The following is a 13,324-nucleotide window of genomic DNA, read 5'->3' as shown; positions in this document are numbered from 1 at the left end:
TAAATCACACACCAACTTCAGTGAGTGTAACTTTTTATTATATACAAGACCCCACTAAATACTGTGGTTGTAATATTAAGGTATAATGTTCAAATTGCAAAGACTGTGGTTTTGATCTTCCTGTGAATAAAGACATTTGATTTTACCTCAGAAAATGAATAAACTCTACATCAAAAGTTTCTAAAAAATAAGGATTTAGAAGTTGCTTCCCATTTTCAATTATAATTACAATGTTCCAATTCTGTAGAATAATTAAAGCACAAACAAAAAAGTCTTCAGAAAGTTATGGTTTTCATTCTTATGTCTCTAGGTGTAATTTTCCCAGCATGTTAACTTGTTGCTCTGCTTATGCTCCTAATAGCTTTGCTTTTAGAATTTTGTTTGCTTGCATGTCAAACTTTTCTAGTTTCTGTTCCAAAGTCCACTCAAGCAGCGGAAAGAGATGCCAACTATAAAGAAACAGAACTTATAACAGTTCTATTGAGAAATTATTTAAGAATCAAATAATCAACTAAGATTCAGTGACTTAAAAACTTTATTTTGAATTAAATATAATTATAGATGTAGTAATAGAGTAAGGTAACACAAAAATAATTATTTGGCATGAAAAATATATTTGAAAATAACACAGATTAATTTAAATTACTTGAACCATTACAAAATAATTTGCTGTATCAGGAAGTAAGCTAGTTACTGAAGGCTGTTGTGAATAAATCTGGTCTTGGATGTCTTCTTCCTACCAACATACATGACAATAAAAATTAGTGTATTTTTGTACCTTCCTTATTACTTCAAAATAGAAATTTACTATCTAAAATTTAAAAAAATCACATATTCTTATAGCTAAATTACTTCATAAAAAATCCACTTGTTCCTCTAAAATACCAACTAGAACATTTCAAGCGAAATTTTAAAACAGAAGCATAGTCATGACATCAGGACTTGTTTCCACATTTTTGACTGAAAGTCTCCAGCTGGAATCAGAGTAATTCTAGTAGCAAAGGTACTATTTGACGTACATTAAAATTCAACCACAAGCATCATGAGTTACATTTTGATTTTCCTAAACAGTCCAGGTCCCAAGAGGCAAAGGGGTTACACTAATAGTTCCAGGTATTCCTATGTATCTCTATAAACTATAAAAATGTACAATATTGGCTAAAATATCTACAGTGTTAAGATGAGCAGACATATCCAAAAAAAAGCACAAGATAACATGTAAAACTACAGCCATCCTGGTGATTCATAGAGAATAAGCTTAGAATGACTGAGGGGGGAGGGAAAAAAAAGGCTGTAGTACTTCCGCGACATCTGTTTTTGCAATCTGTCATACATGAGAAAGTCACGTGCAGAGAACCTCAAACATGTCATTGTTTACAAGTCAAAAAGAAAAATGCTGATCTACAAATGCAGAAGATAACCTAAGCGTTATTGTATATACATTTAATCACTGTGTATACGTAATTAACTGTTCATTTAGTACTGGTCCATAACTGCTGTTGTTTCCAAGTATTTACATTATGAATACTGACTAGCGGAGACTGCTGTGATACCCACTAGAGGGCATAATAATTCAATTAAAGCGAGACAGTCTCACTGCCTGCCACCGAAAACAAGCTGCAGACACAGCCAGGAAAGAAGAAAACAAGTAAGTGAACAACAAACAGCCCCACACTAAAACAGTGGCAATATCGAGCATTTCTGCAAACATCTGTCTCCTGCCACTTTCAAACATATTTTCACACAAACAACTGTAAAAGCATTATTTGAAAACATCACATCTTCAAAAATACTTTAAAATGTACCCAGCATGGCCTAACAGCAGAACATAATGCAATAAGCCTGTGTACCTAGTTCATCATCTCTGCTACCCTAGAAGTGAAAAGCTGACGCACAGCAGCGCTTAAGGCTCCTCATGACAGTCACTTGACTGGCAGGTAGAATTCAGTAACATTGCTAATTAACCCAGGAAACTCTACTTAATATTACCAACATGACACAGACCTTTGGATTACCACAGTAGGCTGAAGTATGTACACTGAAAAAAGCTTCAGTCGGTTCAAGGCATGACAGCCCACCTGCTAAGCAAATTCCAGCTAAAAACAGCTTCCCATTAGCCAACAAGGACTTTCACCATTGCAAGACTAAGGGACAAGATTTAGAGATCTACATGGACTAAGCTCATCTCCAGCAGCAGTCAGCAAACATGTTCCTCTAACCACAACATCAATTTGTAGTAGTTCGGGCTACAATAGCGCCTTTTCCCTGAAATATCAGCAGCTACTGCCTTCTTTTACTCTTTGTTTCCTTTCTTGTAATTACAAATAATGAAACCAAAGTGTGGCTAGGAAAACATATCCTTAATAAATGCCCAGATGATTTATTTTTTTTTAGTGCTCGCATATCAGAGAATGAAAAGGATGAAACACTAATTATGGCTGTAACTTTTTTACACGAAGGTTGCTAGGTACTGAACACAAAGTGGGTGGCAGCCGGGGGCAGGGAATCAGCTGGCCCCTCAGGAGCCGAGGGGGTGAAGTGCCGGCATCTCTTACCCATTTATCCAGAGGGACCTGCGTCAAGGAGCCGGTGCCCTGGTAGAGATCCAGGCTGAGCTGTTCCAGGCTGAGCTTTTCCTGCAGGAAGTGGCCCAGGTACCTTTGCAGCAGGTACCTGCAGGCCCTCTTCTTGATGGACTCCGAGAAGGGCCACGGCATGGTGGCTGCGCGCCGGGGGCCGGACGGCGGGTCGGGGCCGGGCGGCGGGCCGGGGCTGGCCGCTCCGGCGGGCGAAGACCGGGAGCTGAGCGGGAGCCGCCGGGCCCAGCCTCGCCCCGCAGCGCGGGCTAGCGCAGGGGCTTCCCGCCACCCCTCACAGCGCCGGCGGGGCGGCGCTGCCTCCCGTTAGGGCGAAGAGGCGCTGACAGGTAGCTCCATCCTCACTCGGACAGCGTCGCCGCCATCTTCTCGGCGGGCCGTGAGCGCGGACGGGGCCGCCGCGGGCGCGCTTCGGAACGGTGCGCGGAGCGGGCGAAGGGGCGGGCGGGCCGGCCGGTGAATCCCCCCGCCTCAGCTCTCCGCCGCCGGCGAGGGCGGCGGGCCGATCCGGGGTGTTTGTCTCCTTCCTCCCCGCGTACCCCCCCTGCCGAACGCCGTCACCGGTACCGTGACGTCCGCGCGGAAGTGGCGTCGCTAAGCGGAGGAGGCGGGGGCGGAAGCGGCCGCGGGAGGTGCGTGAGGGGGCGGTGTCGTGGCGGAGGGGCGTCCGCTGCCGGGCGGCGGCGGGTGGCGGTGGCGGCCGCCTCCCTAGTGAGCGGCCCCGGGGGAAGCGGCAGAACTGGGCGGCAGGCGCCGTTGTGTCTGGAGCCGGTTGAGGTCGGGCGGCGGGGCGGCAGCTGCCCCCGCCGGGGCCGGTAGGTGGGCTCCCGGGGCGCGGCACTGCCGGTGCGGGTGGTCCCTGCTCCAGCCCGCGCTGCTCGGGGCAGCGGTGCCGGTGTGAGCCGTGAGTGTTCTGCGCTCAGTAAATGGGGGTGATTCGCGGTGAACGGGAGGTGTCGCAGCTCGGTAGCCAGCTCTCTTATTGCCCACAGCTTCTTCGGAGTTTGTAGGTCCCGGGTGGGTTTTGCTCGAAAGGGATGAATCCCATGGAGTGAATGTCTTGCGTGTTGCAGATCGGTCATTGCCGGCCCCTCCTGGCAGCTACCGGCGCACTCGGGGCAGCGTCCCAGGGTCTCTCCCTGCTGGCCTGGGGCGGGTGTCCCGGTGGGTGTCAGCCACCAGAGGCCTCACGGAGACACAGGTACCCCAGAGGCAAATGCTGGGGCCGCTGGGGTGACCCCACAGAACCTGTCCTTTGTGGGTAATGGGTGCTGACAAAGACCAGCAATGTACATCTCTGAAATGTGTTGACTGTTGCGTGTAAAAGCTGAGCAAGAGAATTGTTCTTCAGTGACTGTACACAAAAAGTTGCTCTTAATATTGCTTTATACTCTTGGATAACCCATTTAGTTCACTGACTTTTCTAAGTCTTTCCTAAATTTGCATTCAATAGGTTTTTATTTTCTACAGCTGTTGATTTCAGTTTTTCCAGGCATGACTTGTCTTCCTACTGCATTCCAGGTCAGCAAAGTGCAGAATTAATTACTGCTGAATCATAACAGAGTCTGATACAACAGAATGCGAGTTACTTGCGTAAGAAGCAGCAACTTAGTGACACTGATTCTGCTTCTATCTGCAAATGTAACCTTCTTAAGCAGTTGTTCTCAACATCTTGGTTTTGAGTTCTCTGAACTGTCATTTCATGAGTTACAGAAGCCACTAGGTCTCTTATTTTTGGGGGGGGCAATGTTAAATATGTTTCTTTCAGAAATATCTCTTGTTTTATGGTGTTAAAATATTTTTAGTGTAGTGGTATGATAAATCTAAAATAAATGTTTCCATATGCAGAATGGAGACTGATTGCAATCCTATGGAGTTGCCCAATAATACGGGATTTGAAGACGATTCTGATTATAGAGACTTTGAAGGAACAGATGTGAAAGATATGAGACTAGAAGCTGAAGCTGTTGTGAATGATGTTCTGTTCGCTGTCAGCAACATGTTTGTCTCAAAAACCCTTCCCTGTGCAGAGGATGTGGCATATATCAACGTGGAAACCAGGGAAAGGAACAGATATTGCCTGGAGCTCACCGAAGCAGGACTCAGGGTAAATGAACTTGTTTTGTAATTTTGTAAGCCTCTTTGTTTTGAACAGTGATTGTGTTCAAAAAGTGCTTAGAAAAACACTTCAGTGACATCAAAACAGCATACATATTCCTATTGTACTTTAATGAAAGCCTGTTCTACATGTTTTCTCCAAGAAGGTGGAACATTAACTAGTTATTTCCAAAAAAGCAAGAAGCAAAGTTGATTAAAAAAAACAGGCATTTATTTGAGACACAAAATGATGAAGAGTGGAGCAGACACTTGTTATAGGCATTCCTGTCTTCGGGTTTCTCATGTACCCAGATAAGTCAGTAGTACAGCATATATACAATTCCTTTTTTGCACTATTTGCATGTTTTCTGCAAACATGTAGATGTCTGACTTGTTTTCAAAGGTCATAATGATAGATTTTACTAATACTCTGAGTTTTGGACAAAAGGTATTTGAAACTGTCTAAATACTGTATTACCATTAAGCCCCATGGCAGAAATCCAGTATTTTTTGTTCTCACATTACTGTACTACCCTGACTGGCAAAGTTAAACACAGTGCAAGGTGATCCAAACCATAGACATTTAACCAATTATTTCTTTATTGCAGGTCGTAGCTTATGATTTTGATCAGACTGATGACAGATTGCAAACTCCATACCATGAAACTGTCTACTCCTTATTGGACTCTCTCAGCCCTGCATATCGAGAGGTGTTTGGAAATGCACTACTACAAAGATTAGAAGCTTTGAAGAAAGATAGTCAGTCATGATTTACCCAGAAGTGAGGAAGTTTCAATGCTGGAAGGAATTCTTAGTATAAGGCATTGGATCTTTCTTACAAATGTAATCACAATATCTTAATGTCTTGCATTAATATCTAATTCATGTTAGTACTACTGTATAACATTTTGCTACAGTGGATTTGTGTATATCACAGTGCTGTTAAAGGCCACTGATAAATTGTAACATGAATAATCTTGTTTTCTTTTTTGTTGTAGGTGAGCAAGTAAGTTTCTTCTTACAACATTCAAAAAATTTGGTCTCTGTTCAAAATGTTATTATCCAAAACTTAAAAAAATATAGAAAGACAGAATGTTATATATACAAGTAGTAATTATTTTGTGTCTGTTTACCGATAATTTTCATATCTGCTTTTTAAAATAGAAACTAACCACTTGCTCTACCCAATTAATGAAAAATAATTGTGACAAATGCTGTTTTGGGAAGAACAGAATTTCAGCTTGATTTACTACACATAAATCTGAAAATTCTCAGCTTTGATAAAAAGAAAGATGGTTCTTGAACAGTTGAACATTGCTTATATACTGACAGTATCTGAGTTAAAAGCAAGGCTCAGTATTATTTCATCTGTACTTGTCTATGGCAACCAGCAAACTCCAAATAATAAATGAAATGTAGTGCTAATATATGAATGTATTGTCTGAATCACAAATGAGTTAAGCACAGAATTGCAATGTAATGGGCTACAGTATCCTAAAGATGATGTTATATATACTGTATATATGCTATGCTGTAACTGAGGGGCTTGGAAGACATTTTAGCCTGTTTACTATTCTGAATGTGTTTACACGATGTACAGGATATACCCAAGAGTATTTTTGTTTCAGTCTTTACTTTCTATAATACAGTACTTTGGTACTACTATTTTTCACACTTTTTCCCTCAATTGTACAGCGTCCTCTCCTAATGAATATGAAGCACTGTAATGTTAATTGCATTGTATTGGTTTGAAACCAAAGGCTGTATGAAATTTGCTAAGGCTAATACAAACTGGAAGATATAACTTGTATTTTCTACTAAAAAACTGGTACAGTTCTCTTTATAAATCTATTGTTCTGCTGCGACTTTTCAAGTATGTACTGAATGGTAGACTTTTTAAAAATTACAGTTGGTTAGAAATACCAGTACTGTTGAACTAACATTCTGTGATGTTCATACTTTTTGTATTCTTGTATTATTCAGTATTTGCGCATCTTTGTTTAAATAATCCTGCCATTATTCTGCCATGCCTTTGTGACAACTACATGCAGTAGCCTTTTTGGAGTCGTAGTTAGGAATATATTGGTTTTCACGAAGTCACAGTGACTTCAGTAAAACTGCATTGATTTCTACCTGCTAGGGATTAGTCATATCAATTGAAGAAGCCTAGTAGGGCTTTTGTAGTAGCTTTGGAGTAGTAATGTACAGCTATGACTGACAAGACAACTGTTTTCCAGAGTTTAATTTTGTGTTTATTATCTTTTTAAGTTGAAACTTCTGATACAAATCCTCTGCCATACATTATGCTTTTATGCTCTAAAAATTTTTCGCATAGGCTCTCTTTGGCACACAGGTCTGTGGCACATGGTTAGTCCTCTGTGAGGAGAATGTACTTTACCCAATTTATATTTGAATATTTTCCTGTGCAACTAATTTACTTGTTCGATTTCAATGACTAAAGCATTAAATAAATGCACCAGTGTGTTGCAGTTTTCTTGGAGGAGGGGGAGCTACTGGAAAGGGGGAAATGAACAACCAAAGTCATCATACCCATAAAAAAGTCTTAAATATCAAGCAGTTAACAAGTATTTGAAAACCTTTGGCTGCAAACTTTTATCTGTTGAAACTTTGTAATGGGAAAAACAAGGTAGGTGATTATAAATAGGGATTTGGAAAAGAAGTGTTGGAAATGGAAGTGGAAAATTGTCAAAGTAAATGTTACATTGCTAAGATTTTTTTTCCTTGTCATTTTTCATGCCTATTATAAACCTAAGCTGAGAAATACTTTCAAAATAGGTGTTTTGTAGGTGTTAACAGAAGAAACTTCTGTTGTTTCTTGTAATGTGCCACAGTGTTAACTCAAAAATGGGAAAGCCATGTCATTCCACTGTGGGTTTATGAATATGAAGAAAGTGCTTCCCAGTCCCCGTACTTGGGCATTGCTGCCCGTATGGAGGGAGCTTCTCTAAAGCTGACAATGGAGAAGTGCTGTAGGTCGCCTTAGACTGTTGTCATTCTCCAACCCCCTGAATAAGTGCTGCTTGGCCTAATGTAGCTGTTACCTGAAAAGCCCCAAAGCCTGCCTGCTATCTGAAAGGATGTCCAATAATCTGATTAAAGCTATTTTCGTCTCAGCAGTACTACACATATTTTTCCTGTTCGGTGCCTAGAAGCGAGGAATAAAGTCCCTGACTTATTGACTGCTGCCTCCCGGTTTGGCCTACGATAGAGTGAATCGGGTGCAACGCACGGGTACCCGCAGACACCAAGTCCCTGTTTGCGGTGATGATGCTCCGCACCAGCAGAGGAGCCCTCGGCCGCCCTGCCGGCCGGGCGGGCCGCAGCTCCCAGCCCCGCCCGCCGCCCGCACTGCGCAACCGCCGCTGCCCGCGCCGTCGGGTAGCAACGGGCCGCGTCCCCGGCGGTGGTTGTGGCCATGGCGGACGCCGTGGCGAAGGTGGCGGAGCCGGCGCAGAGCCGGCGGGTCTTCCTCAACCACCTCGACTCCTACTGCGGCCGCCACATCGGCGAGGTGACGGCGGGGGCCGGCCCGCAGCTGCTCGCGGCCGCTTCCTCAGTGGTCGCTGCCTGAGGCGCTGCCGCCCTTCCGCCCGCCCCAGCTCGGCCCGCGGCCAGTAGCGCTGCTCCGGAGAGCTCGGCCGGAGAGCTGTGGTCTCCTAAAATAACTGTTAGGGTGGGGGTGGTGGCTGGGGACATGAAAGGGTTGAGATGGATCAAAATTTAGAGTTAGGAGCGGGAGGTGTGGATAGAGCAGGTCGGGAGACCTCAGGCAGCAGCGAATCACTGTGGGGACAAATGAGGTAACGCCGACCTGAGGACCCAGGCTGCAGGGAACAGGCATCTGGGGACTCACCAGCACCTTCGGCTCCGAGCTGAAGGACACAAGTCAAGAAAAAACATTACAGCTGAGATTGAGGAGTCCATAACATTTTCCAGTTCGATGGAAAGTTTTGTTCTGAGCTACATTGCCTACAGGAGGACCAGGGCTAGTCAGACAGTGTTGGTGTCTTCCCAAGATCGTGATAAACTGTTTAGGATTCAATACATATTTGCATACAAATATATGTCTTGTATATTGCAGTATTTATCCAGATGTGTTGTTGGGGCATCACTTGAAAGCACAGAAGAAGAGGAGGCGGAAGATGAAAATAAGTCAGCTGTTGAAGTTTCTAGTATGCCAAAGGAGGGAGTCTATCAAATAGTGGGGACTCTTTCTGAGCCAGAGAGTACTAAACCATATTTTGCAGAGGAAACATATGCAGTAAGTGTCTTATTTCAGGTTGCCAGTAGGCAGCATTAGAAATGTTGCAAGTCATGTAAAATGACCTGCATTAACAAAATGGTCTTCTGTTGCTGTTGGAAGCTGTAGACATTTATTTTATTCCTTCTGCTTCCCACACTCTGCCATCTGCTCCCTGCTAGGCCTGAAACAGCAAATAGTAAAAGGAAAGAACTCAGACTCAATATAGATTTTCTTTTTTTTCTTAAAGATAGTTATGGACAGGACATATCTATACTGATGATCCCCAGATCTGCTTGCTTTTTCTTTCAAAACCACACACCTCAACTATCTTTCTTGCCTCCTCTGTGTCTTTTATCACTATTTTAAGGGTAGTGGTGCTGGAATCAAATTTAGTGTCCCCCTTAACTTTTCACCGAAATCACAGCTTTCACTAACAACTAATTGTTATGAATACCTACATCTTTAAATAAAGACATGTCCAAAGGTTAGTTAATTAGAGGAGGCTTGCTTTGAAGAAAGTGATCCCTTGTTGCTTGATTTAGTTTTCTGAAACTAAAATCGCCTTTAAGAAATTGATGATCCAGATCTCTTCAAACATTTGAAAATTTTTATTTAAATGTCTATACAGCTGAGCTATTCAATCAAATTATGGCTGGCAGTATCAAATCTTAATCACTACCCTTGCCCAAAGTTTTTGTTGGGCTTGTTCAAGTGAAGCACATAATCTGCATTTAACAAAAATAACCGGATGTTATTTGTTATTTTGCAAGGAAATTGACTTTTTTTTTTTGTCTTCTCCATGCTGCCAGCTGATCCTTGTTTAAAATACCTCTAAAAGTCATAGGTATTTTTTGATACTCACAACTGCACTGAAAATATTAATCGTAAAATACTGCTAAAAATTATACTTATTTTTGAACTATGTTAACATGTACTGTAAATTAGAAGTTTCAGCATTTAATTTACATTTTGATACCTTCCTTGTATCTGACATAAAGTCTAATATGAGTCTTATGAATTATTCTAACATCCTAGTATTAGAAAACTGCAGTCTATCAGTGAGTTAAACTCGAAAATAAAAGTAATTTTGGTTTTATATTTTTTTAAATGTCAGGTTCTCACTTATTTTTTTCCCCTAGGTGTCTTCTCAAGAAGAGCTCTTAAGTCACTTGCTTGAATGTGACATTGTTTTATATAATATCACTGAGGATACAAATCAAATTGAGGAAGCAACATGGGCTGCTTCTGGTTAGTACAAATACAAACTGAAGAGAAAATTAGTTACCATGCAGCTATAAAAATTTACCATAAATGTGTAATGAAATTATCTGAATTTATAGTTTACTGTAATATAAAACTCAGCTCCTTGATGAAGAAATGCTGCACGAGTTGTTCAATTAATTAGCAAGGGACTATAGAATGCACTCTGGCATTCATAAGCCAGAGAAGCTGTCATGGGATGGTCCAACACCTTAAATTACATATCTGTGTTATTTCCCTAAGTAAATATTAACCATCATCTTATCTATTTGCATTGAGAGATGGGTAGAAAGTTTCCTCCTGTGATATCCAAATAATGTTTCAATATTTTATATAATTATTTTAAATGTATTTTTACTTAAAAGTCCAATAAAAATACTGCTAATAGTTTTTCTGAAACTTTCTCTTGATTGTTACATCCAAATTTTAATGGGCATCTGGAATCTTTTTATGGTGATAGTGTAATATTATTCTTTATGTGATAGGTAAACTAAATTATGCTTTCCTGTTTCTAGTATAAATACTTGGATAACATCATAAGTTTTAGCGAACTCAACAAAACATAACTCACATTTAATTATTTTGCTCTAAATTAAAATAAGGAAGATTTACTTATTTCTGTAGATTTTCTGTTTCAGTCATTAAAAACACCACACTTTATTTTATTTCACTATATACAATCAATGAAGATTAATCACTTCTTAGTATAGAGGGTGTCTTTTGTTTCCCCTATGATATGTAGCTCTGTGGAGATTATGTAGATTCCAAATTATTTGATTCTTTATTACTATTATTTATCTATTTATTTTCTTTTGTGATTTATTGCTTTTATTTTATATCAACCCAAATAAAGAGTACTTGTTTAAAAATACATGTCACATTGAACCTTATAGTATAAATGTCTATACAGTACTTTTATATAAAAGCAAAAATACAGTTTGAGTAATAAAATTTACAATACATTAAATAATTTGCTTTCATTTAACAGCCTTACACAGGGAAATAGAGCATTTTACAACACCAAAGTTATTTATCCTCATTTCAACAATAATGACCTGGGCACAAAGCAAACCCCCTGACCCTGTAAGTAATATGAAAACCTTTTTTTTTGACTGCATATTTCCATTTACTGAAAATATTCATTAAATTCAATTAAACGCAGTATTTCAGTGTGTACTTCAACAGTAGCTAATGAAGTTAATTTCAACAAGTGTGTTTTTTCTCATAGTCTTTTCACTCTGAACCACTACTTACTGATAAAATTGTTAAATTTGTTCCACTGGCCAGAGAAGTTTAGGCACTGGACTACAACAATAAAGGCAGACATTAAGTACTGCTTGGACAAGAGGGCAGACCTGTGCTAACCACAATATGCACTGTCCTTCAATCATAAAAAATTCCCATCTTTATATTTAATGAAATACATATTTAAATCAGTGTATAGACTGATAAATAGATATATCTTTATATCTATACATATTTATAATTTTCAGGAACCATGTGGAATGCTTTGGACTATGCTACTGCAGTTCTCAAATTTAGTCTTACAGCAATTGTGCACAACAATGTCATCTGTAGCAGTTTTCAGAGTTTTTCGAGCTTGTGAAATGCTATATATATATATATAATAAAAATTCATGGGTTTTAAATGTAAAAAGTCGTTAAAGTCTTTTGCTGTGAAAATTGAAATGGAACTATTGACATTTTCAAAATGTTGAACCTCAAGTATCAGAAGTTTTAGGGATTTCAAATGAAAACAAAGTTAAACAGATTTTAAAAATATTTTTTAAGAACTTATTTTAACCATCTAGGATTGTTCTGTTTTAAAACATGTGTAACAGTCACGTTTTTTTCCTTGGTAGGAAGATCCTGAGATTCCTTTTACTGATGAAGATTTTCGCAAAAGGAAAGCTCATCCTAACTTTGTAGATCACATAAATGCTGAAAAACTCATTCTCAAACTTGGGAAAACTGTACGTAAAGAATTTTGTTATAAAAATAGGTTGGTTGGTCTTCTTACTTAGAGTATTATCTTAGTAATGGAAATTACCAACAATTTGAATACATTTTAAGAGTATGTTATTCTCTTGATAATTATGAATAACATTATTAAAACTATCAAATATAAAGGAGACAATAAAGCCTTTTGAAACATAAGTGTCTACATAATACAAATCCCAAATTCTGTCTTTTTTCCTTAGGTAGTGAATTATGCTTATTTAAAAAAGGTGTTGTTTCATTGGTTGTGTGAGAGAGAATTAAAGCTAGGGCCTGTGTGAGGAAAGACTTGAAGATGAAAGAATGTAGAGGAAAGAGATATTAGCGTGGCTTTAAAGAAAAGCAGCATCTTTAAATATTAGCAAGCTATGTTAATATTATGTCTCATTTAAATACTTAGATGATGTCCTGGCCAAACCTAGCATGTTCCTGGATAGTTTGCACTCTTGGAGCAGAGGGCTTGTTAACTTTCATTCCACCCTATAATTCCCTTTAAAATCATGGCCATAGAGCTGACCCAGCCTAACTAGAATATATATTATCAGTTTATATGTATTTTAAAATCACTGCTTTCAGCCTTGTTTTGACCTGATTAGACTATTGATCTTACTAGAGAATAGATAATATAATAATATAATAAGAGCTATTGATAAAGAAATACCAACAGTGGCTCTTTTTGTGCTTCGCAACTCAGGAAAGTTGACACTGTTGTTGTTAGAGATGGAGTACGGTGGAGGTTAGGAAAGAGAACTGCAAAACAATGAAATACACTGCATGATGAAGATGTCATTTGGTCTTCCTCTGTGCGTTAACAGTCTCCCATAATAAAAACAATGTAGTGTCCATTGCAAAAATTTATCAGGCTTATTACAGAGAGGAAAATATCCTTTATTCTGATTTGAGTATACGCTTGTCACCTTACCCCCTGCTGAAGAAAATAGCACTAGATATTATATTCTATTATAAAGTGGGCTTAATAGTACAGAATGCCTGTACATTTTGGTTTACAGCTTGAACAATCAGTGGTAAATTTTCTTGGTTTTACTGTGCTAACCTGGAGGTATTCTATGAGACTATGGAATGTAAGAAACACAAAGATTGTACACAG

General features: G+C 39.6%; 3 protein-coding genes across 6 annotated transcripts in view; 2 read left to right on the top strand and 1 right to left on the bottom strand.

Moving 5' to 3' along the window:
- Positions 1 to 2,887, bottom strand: part of ATG2B (autophagy related 2B) — a 45,771-nt gene extending 42,884 nt beyond the window's left edge. The window contains exon 1 of the mRNA XM_065063542.1: positions 2,556 to 2,887. Coding sequence (XP_064919614.1) covers positions 2,556 to 2,717 — 162 coding nt within the window. The 5' untranslated portion in view covers positions 2,718 to 2,887. The remainder of the gene's footprint in view (positions 1 to 2,555) is intronic.
- Positions 2,888 to 2,939: 52 nt separating this feature from the next.
- Positions 2,940 to 7,170, top strand: GSKIP (GSK3B interacting protein). 3 transcript variants are annotated; one of them, XM_065063555.1, is made up of 3 exons: positions 2,940 to 3,229; positions 4,446 to 4,704; positions 5,303 to 7,170. In XM_065063555.1, the coding sequence occupies exons 2-3, from the start codon at positions 4,447 to 4,449 to the stop codon at positions 5,462 to 5,464; spliced, it is 420 nt and encodes a 139-aa protein (XP_064919627.1). In that variant the 5' UTR covers positions 2,940 to 3,229; position 4,446; the 3' UTR covers positions 5,465 to 7,170. The 3 variants fall into 3 exon arrangements, with proteins under 3 accessions (XP_064919627.1, XP_064919628.1, XP_064919626.1); XM_065063556.1 differs by lacking the exon at positions 2,940 to 3,229 and adding an exon at positions 3,236 to 3,412; XM_065063554.1 differs by lacking the exon at positions 2,940 to 3,229 and adding an exon at positions 3,371 to 3,501.
- An 868-nt stretch (positions 7,171 to 8,038) lies between these two features.
- AK7 (adenylate kinase 7) overlaps positions 8,039 to 13,324 on the top strand; it is a 29,869-nt gene continuing 24,583 nt past the window's right edge. The window contains exons 1-5 of one of the 2 annotated variants that reach the window (XM_065063553.1): positions 8,039 to 8,226; positions 8,797 to 8,976; positions 10,098 to 10,206; positions 11,207 to 11,301; positions 12,081 to 12,191. In XM_065063553.1, coding sequence (XP_064919625.1) covers positions 8,131 to 8,226; positions 8,797 to 8,976; positions 10,098 to 10,206; positions 11,207 to 11,301; positions 12,081 to 12,191 — 591 coding nt within the window. In that variant the 5' untranslated portion in view covers positions 8,039 to 8,130. Of the gene's footprint in view, positions 8,227 to 8,435; positions 8,977 to 10,097; positions 10,207 to 11,206; positions 11,302 to 12,080; positions 12,192 to 13,324 lie in introns of those variants that run through there. The other variant, XM_021292508.2, reaches the window with a different exon arrangement.

The sequence above is a fragment of the Columba livia genome, chromosome 5, assembly GCF_036013475.1.
Source record: "Columba livia isolate bColLiv1 breed racing homer chromosome 5, bColLiv1.pat.W.v2, whole genome shotgun sequence".
Classification (NCBI taxonomy): Eukaryota; Metazoa; Chordata; class Aves; order Columbiformes; family Columbidae; genus Columba; species Columba livia.
Note: the sequence above shows the minus strand (reverse complement) of the source record. Positions and strands in the feature narration are given on the sequence as shown.

Coding starts and splice junctions, on each gene's coding strand:
- GSKIP (XM_065063555.1), top strand. CDS start 4,447: ATGGAGACTGATTGCAATCCTATGGAGTTGCCCAATAATACGGGATTT. Junction 4,705..5,302: donor TCACCGAAGCAGGACTCAGG/GTAAATGAACTT, acceptor TCTTTATTGCAG/GTCGTAGCTTATGATTTTGA.